The sequence below is a fragment of the Lytechinus variegatus genome, chromosome 12 (genome assembly GCF_018143015.1).
Source record: "Lytechinus variegatus isolate NC3 chromosome 12, Lvar_3.0, whole genome shotgun sequence".
NCBI lineage: Eukaryota > Metazoa > Echinodermata > Echinoidea > Temnopleuroida > Toxopneustidae > Lytechinus > Lytechinus variegatus.
Genome location: NC_054751.1, coordinates 5004493 through 5018553, shown reverse-complemented (window position 1 = coordinate 5018553; position 14061 = coordinate 5004493). Strand labels below are relative to the sequence as shown.

General features: G+C 35.0%; 1 protein-coding gene across 2 annotated transcripts in view; it reads right to left on the bottom strand.

Annotated features, from left to right (window-relative positions):
- Positions 1–14061, bottom strand: part of LOC121425225 (polycomb group RING finger protein 6-like) — a 33375-nt gene that overhangs the window by 2752 nt on the left and 16562 nt on the right. For both annotated transcript variants that reach the window (XM_041621237.1, XM_041621236.1), the window contains 7 exons: positions 8119–8218; positions 7114–7210; positions 6175–6230; positions 5133–5192; positions 4445–4520; positions 2907–2934; positions 909–1007 (listed from right to left, as the gene is read on the bottom strand). In XM_041621237.1, coding sequence (XP_041477171.1) covers positions 909–1007; positions 2907–2934; positions 4445–4520; positions 5133–5192; positions 6175–6230; positions 7114–7210; positions 8119–8218 — 516 coding nt within the window. The remainder of the gene's footprint in view (positions 1–908; positions 1008–2906; positions 2935–4444; positions 4521–5132; positions 5193–6174; positions 6231–7113; positions 7211–8118; positions 8219–14061) is intronic.

Here is a 14061-nt window from a genome sequence, read left to right as displayed (position 1 = left end):
AGAGAGCTATAAAAACGTGTTTCTAATTGGACATTGATTGAAAAATAGGTGTGTCTGACAGATATAAAATGAAGAGAAAATTATTCTCAGAATACCAATTCGGAGAGTTTTTAAGGGTATTTTATCTTACTGATTTTAACAGAGATAAATATTTTATTTTATTTGAGATAAAATGGATCTCAGAATACCACCCCCGAGCTGCCAACGCAATTCACCTTACATGAAGAATTTGCCGAGGGAGAAGGGAGATCTATCTAAATTACACCAAATCAATATATGTATCAGGGAGATATTGAAAATTTTCAGTTTTCACTGAAAAATTTATTTTCACGGAGTCCTGACAATCAGGGAAACTGGTCAATCCTGGGAGACACACAATACATGTAGAAAATGGAAACTGGATGAAAAAATTGACTGTTTTATTATTTTTTTCCTGATTAGAGTAACCATGTTTATATTCTGAGAGATAGTGCAGTGTCAGTGAAGATTACAGTTGGAACCTAATGAATCTATAACCGTTCAAGCTTGAAGCACTCAATGTCATTCATAGCCATACCATGGGAGGTGAGAATATACAAAAAAATATATGGAGAATTTCTGATATGCAATTTTTCACACATATGCATCCAAATTTTCCAATTTAATTTTTATTTAAATCATCTTAATGAATTTATTGATTATTGTTGCTAGTTATAATTGGTCAAATATAAACTTTTACAAATATTTATCAATATCTATAGCAAATGATTAATCATCAATTACTAAAAATACAATCTACATGTAGAACGTGTGATGTATGAATAACTATAATTATATTTTTATGTCCCTTCCTCTGTAAAGCACTATAAACAGATTTCTCTTGTATATTCATGACTTATAAATGTAATTGTAATGAATGGAATACATACCTCAAGAGGTCTTTCAATGTTTAATTTGTGCTCAATGAACCTCTGTATCTGGCAGATAGTCACTCGGCTAGGTACAAGAATATACTTCTTTTCTAGAGGCTGTTGAAGAAATACAGTAGAAAAGGTTGACAAATTTGAAGGTCAAAACAAACGAGACAAAAGAATTGAAATGATACAAGCAGCCACGAGATAGGAAAAAATAAAAGTAGACAAAGTACACATAGTGTTTGGTTAAACAGGGGTCGTTTCATAAAGTTGTTCGTAAGTTAAGAGCGACTTTAAAAACGACTGGTAAAACTTTCTTCCACGCTAATAAACCATCGCCAATGAGAATTTTGGTGTATACAATTTACCATAAGAGAGGATCACCAGTCGTTCTGAAAGTCGCTCTTAACTTACGAACAGCTTTATGAAACACCCACCAGAAGGGGAAATACATCTCAGTAACTATGACTCCTACTTTTCATTCTTTTTTTCTTTCTTATTTGAACAAAATATCAAGACACAGATCTGCCTTGGGATTTAAAAAATGTATTTGTTTGTTTCTATTTTTTCACCTTTTATTGCTGTGAAAGGTACAAGGACAGAGCATGAAGTCATGCAAATTTGAAGGAGTGTTCATTAACTGTATGTTCTAATATTTTGCATTCCTTACAATAATCTAAACACATTACATAATTTTAAGACTTATTTGAAAACAAGTGGAATGCCTCTGGCCGTCTCACCAGCATCACGCGATTCAACATAGCAGCAGTGCTGACTTTGAAAACTACTATAACTCGCACAAGATGTTCAGTGATACTTGGTTACTCTTATTTCCACGTTTTATGAACTAGACCAATACACTTACAGAGATAGGATGGTAATTCAACAAATACCCCCAATGTGGCCAAAGTTCATTGACCTCACATGACCTTTGACGTTGATCATGTGACCTGAAACTTGCACAGGATATTCAGTGATATTTGATTACTCTTATGTCCAAGTTTCAAAAGTCAGATCAATAAACTTGCAAAGTTATGATGGTAATTCAACAGATACCCCCATGGCCAAAGTTCATTGACCTTTGACCTTGGTCATGTGACCTAAAATGTGCACAGGATGTTCAGTGATACTTGATTACTCTTATGTCCAAGTTTTATGAACTAGACCAACATACTTTCAAAGTTATGATGGTAATTCAACAAATACCCCCAATTCGGCCAAAGTTCATTGACCCTAAATGACCTTGATCATGTGACCTGAAACTCGCACAGGATGTTCAGTGATATTTGATTACTATTATGTCCAAGTTTCATGAATCAGATCCAAAAACTTTTAAAGTTATGATGGTAATTCAACAGATACCCCCAAATCAGCCAAAGTTCATTGACCCTAAATGACCTTTGACCTTGGTCATGTGACGTGAAACTCATGCAGGATCTTTGGTGATACTTGATTAACCTTATGTCCAAGTTTAATGAACTAGGTCCATATATTTTCTAAGTTATGATGACATTTCAAAAAACTTAACCTCGGGTTAAGATTTTGATGTTGATTCCCCCAACATGGTCCAAGTTCATTGACCCTAAATGACCTTTGACCTTGGTCATGTGACATGAAACTCTAATAGGATGTTCAGTAATACTTGATTAACCTTATGGCCAAGTTTCATGAACTAGGTCCATATACTTTCTAAGTTACGATGTCATTTCAAAAACTTAACCTTAGGTTAAGATTTGATGTTGACGCCGCCGCCGTCGGAAAAGCGGCGCCTATAGTCTCACTCTGCTATGCAGGTGAGACAAAAAAACTGAATACAGTACATAACTTCTGGACAAAGATTCCTCTCATTTACTCTAAATTTCTTAATGACAATTTTTATTTTCTTTGGTAAATTATTAAATGCTATCAAGTGGATGGAAAAGAAAACTTTGTCCAAAAGTGACGATTGATTTTTTTATCGATTATGTTTATAAAATTTATATATTATTCTACAAAATATATGATAATACACACCTTGATGACTGGACAGCCAACTGATGCCCTGAGAACAAAGAATAAATAATTTACATATCATAGAATAATACAGAGAATAAAATATTGCATTTTCAAAAGAACAGGCTTACAATCTTGTGTTCTGTCTTTGTGAGTGTTCAAATTTGTGAGGGATGAAATGAGGTTGGTATAAAAAAAATTGATATAACATCAACAGGAAAAGATGGGGCATTACAATAATGATGCAGCCTCTCCCTCCCCCCCCCAAAAAAAAAAATGGTCTTGATCACCAAATTAGTAGGGATAATGGAGTGATGATTATGGACATAATGATGATGATGATGATGATGAGGATGATGAGGACGTTGATGATGACGATGATAATGATGATGATGATAATGATGATGTTAATGATGATGATGATGATAATGATGACGATGATGATGAGGCCGATGATGATGATAATGATGATAGTAATACTAATAGTTCTTAGCCACTTCAGCAGCTACTAGCCGATCTTCTAGCAGGCAACAGAACATGTTGCTATTACCCATCTCCATTCCAATATATCACATGCCTGACAAGAAGGCAGAAGTATGATGATGGCTAATGTGGTGATGGTTGAAGTTGTGATGATTGATGATGATGATGATGATAAAGATCGTGATTCAAAGCTGTCTTTTAAAGGCCAAGTGACACAAGCAGCATTAAAGGGAAACAGAGTCCTAGGATTCATAAGAAGATCTTTTGTTTGTCTCGATGCAGTTACAATGTCATATTTGTTTGAAGGTCTTATCAGACCCCTATTAGAGTATGGACAAGCTGCATGGTCACCATATAAATTGAGTGAACAAAGAAAGATAGTAAGTGTACAGAGGCAAGCCACAAAAATGATTCCAGGTTTTAGAAATCTGTCTTATATGGAACGTCTCATGAAACTAAAATTACCGAGTCTTGCTCATAGGCCAAGGAGAGGTTACATGATTGATGTCTACAAGTACATGACTGGAATATATTACACACAACTCAACCTTTTCACCAAGTTGCAGAGGAGGTCTAGAGGTCATAGGTTGAAGTTGGAGAAGAAATTTTCTAGGCTTGATATTTGAAAGTACTTTTTCAGTAACAGAGTCATAGGTATGTGGAATAGTCTTCCTGACAGTGTTGTTCAGCCTCTTCAGTCAACTCCTTCAAAAATCGTCTAGATAGGCACTGGTCGAAGAATTATGATTTGCTCTATAAGCCAGTGAAGGCAGTATTGTCTTTGTTTTTCCACGTTTTTTAGCATACATGTACACACTTCCGACAGTCCTTTCTCGTGTTAAGTACCGATACCATGGATACTGTACTACCACCAGAGGAGATACTACGATCGATGAACAGGCACTCAACTCAAGCCTACAGCATAGTGGACTTAAAGTAAAGTAAGTATGATGATGATGGTGATGATGATGATGATGACGTAGATGACAAAGACAATGACGAATATGATAGCATGTGTAATCATAAAGTGAAGTTATTTACGCAAGTTTGACCCTGTTTTTTAGTAAATTACTTACCCTGCATACTCTAAAAGAACTGCGATATGAACTTCAGTATTTCTTGGCAATACAGCATTCTCTGGAGGTGGCAGTTCTGTATCAAATACAAAAATTACCATACATGATATTAAATTGATACACATAAAAACTTACATTAGATTCCTTGAAATCATCACCAAATTAGTTTTCTGTTTTATTTGACTGCACAACAAATTAAATAGCAATTGCGATGGAATCAGACGGCAGTTTAGCTTTATCTAATTTCTCATGGAACGTGCAAATAAGGCTAACAAGAACACTGTTCTAAAAGTGAATAATTGCACATTCTAAGGCCTATAATGATCAGTTCTTAGAAATTTGCAAAACGATATACTGATAAGTAAAAGAAAGATGAATATTTTATAAAGAGCTTTTAATCATAAAAGATAGATCTTGAACGTAGATTTGAACATTTCAAAAGATGTAATTGATCTGATATCTCAGACAATGAAATATAACCATATTTTCTATTAATTTTGCAAGGAAGAATAAATTTTATGGGGGCATTGTAGATAAGTGTTGAATATTAAAAAGTGGAGGGAGAGTGAGACCAGATAGAGGGGAAGTGTGGTTTATTGACAATATACTGCATTCAGTGCGACATCCCTTCCTTATCACCAAATACAGCAAAACAAAAGCCCACAAATTAAAGAAAACTTTGTTTCACCTTTCTGTGGCTGCTTAAGATTCCTCTCCTTCCAAAACCTTGCTTCCCTGGCTTTTTCATCTGCAAAATTTTTTTATGTACAATGTTAATTCAAAATCATGCATTAAACATTATTTTTTTTATTCATGAAAATGCAGGTCCCAACAGCCAGTAATATTATTTCCATCTCACAAGCTGTAGCAATATAGTTGCATTCTACCCATTTGCCTCTTAAGAACTTAATACACATTTTCCCAGCTTTAGCGTAGCCGCTGTTTTTGTGCTCTGTGCATTATTTCAATAAGTTAGTGCAGCAAATTATGAATTACTTGCTGAAGGAAATCGATGTCATACATGTAGCGAGGATTTGAACCCCAACCCTTCTTTAGAAGGAGAGTCGGAACCACCAAACCAATATTTTTTACTGCATGTTTCATCCCAGCATAAAGACACCTGGATGTTTCAGCCAACTTATTCGGATTACAGTATGACAAGCTCTCTCCTCATTTATCATACTTGATTCATGATATCAAGAGATGGAAATCTGTCAAGAGATCGGTTTAAAGGGTGAGTGAACTGTGTTTGGTCTCTCATTGACTGTATGTTATAAATACATAGTCTTAAAATATACGTTTTCAGATATCTACTAACAAAGTACTACAGAGAATAAATTGACCTAGAATTGTATTTGCATGTAGAGAAACTAAAATGTTTTGAGAGGAAAAGTAATTGTTTTGCTATTTGGTAAAATAATTATTGTGGTAGAAATGTATTGAGTAGTTAATTAGCATGTTATCATTCAAGTGGGTCTATATTGCTATATCGCTAGACTACACTAGCATTATGGATCAGGAAATGTGCCCAGGAAGAGTAGTTGAGGACTCGAGATGGCGCTATTGGTTAGTTTTTGCTTTTAATTGTTAAAAATAACAATTCTTGATATCATAAAAGATCAAGAATAAAACAACTTAACATACATAGGTTGACATACCCTAGGTAAGCCATCCCAGTGTAACATCTCTTGTTAAAAAAAACCAATTATTAAAAAAAAAACTCTCCTCACCATCTTGGATGTATGGAAGTAGTTTGTAGACAATTTCCTGTAATGTTGGATCTAGCCTAGAGTAAGAATAGCATACAAAAATATTAATCAATGAGTCCATTCTTGGATGGTATGCTAATAAGTGAGTCAATGATGTCATACACTATTCAATATTTATTCTCTATGGCCCGTATTCTGAAGTCAGGTTTAACTTAGACCATGGTTTAACTCTGTGCTCACATTATGGCAAGCCAAAAGTGTCAAAATTGTTATTAAGTTGTATGTTTCTTATGTTTACTGTGCCCTTTCCTGATTCATCGATGGTGAAGACAATCATCTATTTATATTTCCTATACAATTATGAATGATTTGAGAGCCAAATGCTGTGAAATATTATATCTCTACCGCTAGTGATTTATGTAACAATTGGCTTTTTCCATACCTAAACCACAACTTTAAACTGGAGTTTAAGTTAAACCTGACTTCAGAATATGGGCCTATGCGTACTGATTCAGATATATTGTAGTAGATCAGAGCTAACCCCAATTCCAAGATTTTGACTACACTGTAAGTACAGAAAAATCAGGCAAGCAGAAGAATAAACATCCCAACAAAATCAAATGTAAAATAAATTAAAATCTCTATATGAATTCTGCAATGTTTCTCAAAACATTTATTATGTGACATTAGAAGTATACTGACAGTAGGCAGATGTCACTTTAATATTACTCCTTATGAAATTCCACATATGGCAATTTAATACATGAAATTAAAGAAAACTGTTTTTTTTGCTCTATATAAAAGGACGGTAGACTCCTCCTTTCGATAACTTTAATTTCTAGTGGAAAATCATCTATTTGTGAAAACAGGATAATGTAGCCATGAATAACTTTGTTCTTTTTATAACACAAATACAGACAATCTACACAAATAGATCAAGGAAGAGAATAACAAACTTACTTGATGCTCAAGAATGGATTAGAAGGATGAATAAGGATATCACACGTTGGGCAAAGATCATTTTTCTTGATGTATGAAACAAGGCACCTCTTACAAACTGAAATTGGAAAAGAAGAGAATATATGTTTTTGTACCATAATGAGATGTAGTCTACAAACTTTGATGGAAGTGACATCAAAATTCCTTTGTGTAAATATTACAATTTATAACACTAAGAAATATTATGTAGTCTACAAACTTTGATGCATGTGATAAAGATTCCATTGACTGTGTAATGCATACTACATATACCAATATTCAACACTAAGAAAATATAGTTTGAAATTTAGTCTGCAAACTTTGATCCATGTGACATAAAAAACTGTTGTTAATAAAGTACATGTAGATATCATAAATAGATTTTATGCACCTGAGTCCAGAAAAGAACATCTTACATTGTCCCCTTTTCAACACATAGTGAAGGTTAATGTCTTGCTTTTGCAGCACTATTTCCTAGGAGAGTCACACCTATAGGAGGGTCACAATGCATGTCAAAACCAATACACTATTCATCACGTACAGTGTTCACATGGTGTATTGCACCTGCCTGTCCCTAGCAAAAAAAAAATCAGAAAGTCAAGTCAATCTTAAAACTTCAATTACCATAACATACAATACTATGCTAGGAGGCATTAACAGAAAGAGTCGGCAGGCTAGCAATTTGATTTTAGGGAAACATTTTCTAACAATTCATGTCGGCCAGGAGGGTAAAATGAATTATGCAGATTATGTAATAAGGTGCATTTCTGAGATATAACAAAAGCTTGTTACCTTCCTGTAGACTAGATGTACCATTTACACTTACACAATTTTTGTGTGTCTGCAACCTTAATACAAATTATCTACATTCCACAATTTCCCAAAAAATTTTGCATGTTATTTGAATTCTTCTTTTTAACAGGCAAGAAAAAATTGGTCTAATGAGAGAAAACTTTATTACCTGCAACAAATTTTAAGAATACTTACAAGTATGAAGGCACTCTGTTATAGTCGTAGCATCAATTAGATAACCTCCACATAGGTGACATGTTATATACTGATTCACTTCTGTCAGTCTAATGTAGATCTGTTTAAAAATAAAATGAAATTATGGGAATGTTGAGAAACTGATTATTTTCATATCATTGAGGAAGAATGGGGAATTAAAGGTCCAAACCAAAGGTATGATTCATCGAAACACTGATGGGTTACAACTTTGATTTCTCCTAAAGACTTGTGTCAAATTTAACATCTGGTAAAGATAGGGAGATAGAGTGAATCTTTGTGGTAAAACAATATTGGATTTCAGGCATTTCATTGATTCCTTCAACATATTTACTCTATCCAAACAAAAGTATACTTTTCCTTCAGGAAATTTCCTGAGGATTTCAAAACTGGTATTAAAAATGATTGAAAATATGTAAGTTTTAGGACCCCCACTGTACTTCATTTTGAACTTCCATATTCTTTTTCTTTGCCATACCACTACCAAAAACATATTTGTATAACTCATGAATCCCCCTTCAAACAAAATAAATTTGATGTTTATGAGATTCTGAAAGAAAAAGCTGAATTCAAGCAATGATCGCATGTTTACTGACATACTTTTTATTTCAATTCAATAACAAAAATCAAAATAACAAATGTATACTCTACATGATATTGTTGGTTGCTTCGCATAATACTTAAAAATTGATAATTATTGATAACAAAAAACAAAAACAAATGTATATTGTACATGATATTGTCAGTTGCTTCGTATGGTCCCATCCAGACAATAGCAGCACTCTTGCCTCTTGCCCCCTTTCGATCCCATGATCTTTTGCATGAAGCTATTTGCGATAAAAAGGTCTAAGCTATACCAAAATACACCCATGGGTGCGTTACATGCCGCTGTTAATTAATGTCTCATCATCACTATCGCCTCATTATTGTCTTATCCTATTATTGCATATCTTCAAAATAATAATTAACACCATAACAAAGGTCCATAATCAGATATAATATTCATGAAACATATCTCATATACATGTAAACCTATTTCTAAATTAAATTTATGAAAGGAGCTTTCTGTGCCATTCAAAAATACAACTTCCATTAATACCATATTCTAGACATTTAGACACATTCTAACAAAAAATCATGACAGAGTCAGATTCACAAACACCTCACAAAACTCAAAATTGAAATTCATTTCCGCTGGCTCTTTACGAACCAAATTCAATTCAACTTTCACAAAATGTTCTCAAAATTCAATTTCATTACTTCCGGAGTTTCGATGAGATCTGATGATAATGAGAAGGCGATTTCAAACAAAGACAAATTAATACCTTAAAGGTTCCATGACACAGAAATCATTCATTTTAGAAGTAAGCATTTTCCTAATGTAGTTTTTCGTGCAAAACACGAATCTGTCATCGTTTTCCTCGCTCGGCTCACAGGTTTCGAGTAATTCCTTGAAAATGAACTTCAATGGGAACGCCCATTTTATTTTTGAGAAAAATCAGCAAATCGAGCTGTCAATCATTGTGACGTCACCTGAAGAACGATCGATCGCGTTTGCCCGACTTCCGGGTTTACTATTCATACAGGTGTACATGCAGTGGGGACTGTGCACCAATGCCCATCGTCCGCGAGTGTGTGTGCTGCAAAGAGATCCCAGAGGTTGTCCAGAAGATGGATTCTTTCAACGGTGGTGAACTTGACTGCATCACAAACCATCCAGGATTTGAGGGGGTTTGTCTCAACCCCTGGGTGCTAGAGACGGCCTATTTCCACTACCGGCAACAGTACGGCCCTGATATGGTAAAAGGGTCTATCTTGAAAAACACTGTTTGGGGAAAAACGGAAAAAAATGGGTTTAAAGTTCAAACTTGTGAGCTTTTTTTATTTGAGGGATTAATTGTGTGATACTTTGTATAGCAATAAAGTGTATTAAAAACTGATATTTTAATTTTAAAACCCTTATTTCATCTATTTATTTCAAAATTAATACCACATTTACGTAGTTAGACGGTTTTACCGTACGGGGCTATTGACATGCAAAAGGGAGTAAGTTAATACGGCAAAACGTTCTATCTTCGAGATAGACCATTTTACCATACAGTCAGTCGGCAAGCCCTGAAAAAGTGGCTTCTTTTATCCAAGTGATATTCATGACTAGGGTTTTTTGCATTGTTAATGAGCTTGGTGCGAACCAAAACACCTCTTTTTATTCGGCCATTGCTGCTCTAAATATTGACCAAATTTCATGTTTTTGGTATCTTTGTGAAGAAGAAGAATCATTCTTTTACGTCAGGTGTTTGGATTTTTAAAAGAATGTGGTAATATAGGGAAAACTTTTGATATCAAACATGAAACAAAATAATTTTTTGAATGCAACAAAATTTGTTGTTTTCACACTTAATTTCTGTTTGAGCACAAATGATTTTTAAATCATGATAAAGCTGAAGATCTAAGCTTTAATATATAATTTTTATAAGAAGATGAATTTTAGATGGGTTAGCAGCCAGCTTTTCATAGGCCAAGTACATTTAGCAGCTCAAAATCAAGAATAATGCGCTCTGATTGTTCATAGAAACCACACACTCACGCAAATTTCAATGTTCCCCACACTGGGCCTCACCATGTGGTAATCTCTTCAAATTACCCGCGCCTATTGTTGCGAAAACATTATTCAGCCAATCAGAACTCTGGATTTTATGTCACTCAGAAATTTTAGAAATCTCGTCTTGCATCTTCATGGAAAAAGCTGGCTGCTGACCCATCTAAAAGATGCCACACATTAAAGAGGGACATTGTAAGAAAGTATAGAGTTTGAGCTTTCTGATGATATACCGGTAAATGTTTGTGCCTAAAACACAAAATGTTGCAGAATTTGCAAGTGAAAACAGAGGAAGAAAATTCTGTTTGATGCATCTTTTCAGGTAAAAAATCAACTTATTTATCAAAATATTTTATTCAAAATAAATGACCAATATAAAAGAGTAACATTTACTCTTTCCCATGGTATAAAAATAATCAATTTCACTCAAGGAGAAAGTGGTTAAATTCTTTGAGAAAGAAAGTCTCACAATTCACAAGATTTTGCAGGGAAATGAATTCAGCCACGAGAGGACTTGGATAAATCTTGCCCATTTGCTCATTAACTCAGGGGCTTGCCGACTGGCTGCATATTAATCAAATGGATGATTTGGTGAAAGGGTCTATCTCTAATTATGGTCTCAGCGAGTTAATATGGCAAAAACGTCTATCTCAAAGATAGACCGTTTTACCGTATTTATCAAATGCTAGCTAGAATCCTAGATGACTCGGTAAAAATAAAATGTGGAAATGCATGGTATTTTACCACATGAACCTCCACAAGCTGGATAATCCAGCAAAACAGTTAGTTCTTCTAATCTGTCGCCGTCCTTGGTTTATGAAAGTTCATAACATTTCTTGGGGTACTGGGAAGAAAAAGGATTTGCTATATTGCTTTTATATTGATATTGGACACCAGGGGAGCAGTTCATGAAAGGACTTGTCGGACGTTTAATCTGACAAGTCCCATTTTATCCGACAGTTACTATAGTAACAGTGCCTCTCAGCCAATCAGAATCACGAAAAGATGTCAGATCTGACAAATTGTCAGACAAAAATGTTGATGAAACGGTCCCCAGATGGTCAGTTCTATATGGCAGGCTAAGGCCTAGTCCCTACCGCAGCGGCGGCTGGCGCGCGAAGTGTACGTCAGCCGTCGATACAGTAGATCTAAATGATCTAGCAGCTGCCTTGGTCTCGGAATTAGGATGAATTAATTAGTGTCATTGTATTCTGCCTTCTTTTATCCTTACCTGTGAGTTTTTTTTTCTAACGACAACCCCAGCAATATCCTCCCTCTAGATGGGAGGCAGCTCAGCCTCCCAACTTTCTTACGATCCATTTTTATCCTCCAGGCCGGCTCGGATGGCCTGAATATGCGCTGCGCATGCGCACTATGCAGCGAAGTACTGTCTAAGAAAAAGTTAAGAGTTGCCGTCATCGGGCAGTTAATATGGTAAAACGATCCATCTTTGACATAGCAAAGAGTGGGGGGTTCATTTTTTTCGGAAAAACGGTCTAACTTGAAGTTAACCGTTTTCCCGTTGAAATAAGGAAAGATTAACAGTACAATTTGCATGGTAAAGCAGTATAAGTCAGAGATAGACCAGTTTTCCATGGAAGCCTTCGGTTGCAAGTCGGCTGTGTGCGAGATAGATGGTTTTACCATAAAAATTGGACCAAATTTTAAGAAATTAACCTAGATAGCCGATGCTATCTCAAAAGCTACGATCCCACCAGTGAAAAGGGCGCCTTAAAATTACCCGGATTTGAAATTTTGTCAAAAACTCAAAATTTCAAGATAAACCCTTTTGCCATATCAGGGCCGTGTATGGAGGAGGAGGTCGCAATGATGCGACAGAGAATGAGTATGTATATGTTCATGAAATATGCAATAATGTGAATCAGAGCAGTAAAGGAAATGAAATTTTTAAAAAGAAATTTTTCAGGACTAATTTGTTTTGTTTAATTTAGGACACAATTACTTTTTTAGGGAAATTGGAAAGGATTATGGGTACTTGGATTGATTTGATTGATTTAAGAACTATAAAAAAATTCAGTTGAATAAATAACCCCAATTTTTACGTAGTTTCCATTTAACAAAACTACGCAGCTGGAGCCTTATTCATACCCTTCTGTTGAGATGACATTTTTTTTCCACTCTACTTGCAGGAAGAACCGTCATGTGCCCTATCGTCAACTTGCCCGCTGGTGCTGGGGTTTCCTGGGACGAGCAGTAAGGGTCCCCCTTCCATCGTGCGCCATGAGAGTGATCAGGGAAACCTTCCCATCAGACGTCTACCATGGCTTCCAGGAGCTATGATGTAACCAAGTAAAGCCAGCCCTTCGGATGTAAGAGACTATGATGATCACTTTTTTTTATTGCAATCTTATTGTTTTTTAATGGTTATTTTTTTTAGATAATAAAGTTGAAAAATAACCAACACTTCATTGTGTCTTTCATTATTTGTTTACTGGTGTGTTACTAGAAAGGATGTGTCCTGTGCAGTGATTGGAAAGATTATATGAGAAGTTGATATTACTATTACAGGAAAAATTCATGGACTTATTTGTTAAACAATGCAGATTATATATTTTTTTTTTAATAGTACTTCAGTCATGTGAATGAGAGAAAATGGGGGGAAATTATTCAATGAAAATGATAGTATATGAGAATGCATAGTGAAAGAAAAATTATTAACAGTGTATATGACATAACTTGTCAGTAGCATATCTAGTTGGAACAAAGGTGCACATAATCTCCACATAAGCACCATATTTAATTGCATTTACCAAGATAAAACAAATACCTACATCCATAAAAGGTTTGCATACTTTAATTGAATTCAGTAACTATAGTAACTATTATTGGTTGGAAAAGGGTGCAATTAATCAGCTTGCCCTTGGCACCATCTAGACCTGCTACTTTGTGCAAATTTGGGAAAAGGTGTGATTTATGAAGAGAGAGTACACATCGAATGATAAAACAATAAAAGTGAGAGTACTGATGTGAGATTGGCAAGGGACAAGTGATTATGCAAGAAAGGGAATGAGTTTTTATTTACAAGTATGAAGGTGAAATGGTACAAAGCTTAAAGTAGGCAAACGTTCAAAAAGTTGTTGCAAGGGTTCGAGCAATCTTGGTATGATATTGGATATCGTGAGACGAGATCAAGATCCAGGATATGTGAAGAGCACATGAATTTTCAAAGAAAATATCAAAATAGGTTTTGAATCCTCCAATCAGTGCCAACTCTGAGACATTGAATCTGTGCATGATAAGCTTCAGATCTTTTAAGGGAAAGGGGGGAGGGGTGCCACAATAATTATTTAAAATGTACCCCAAAA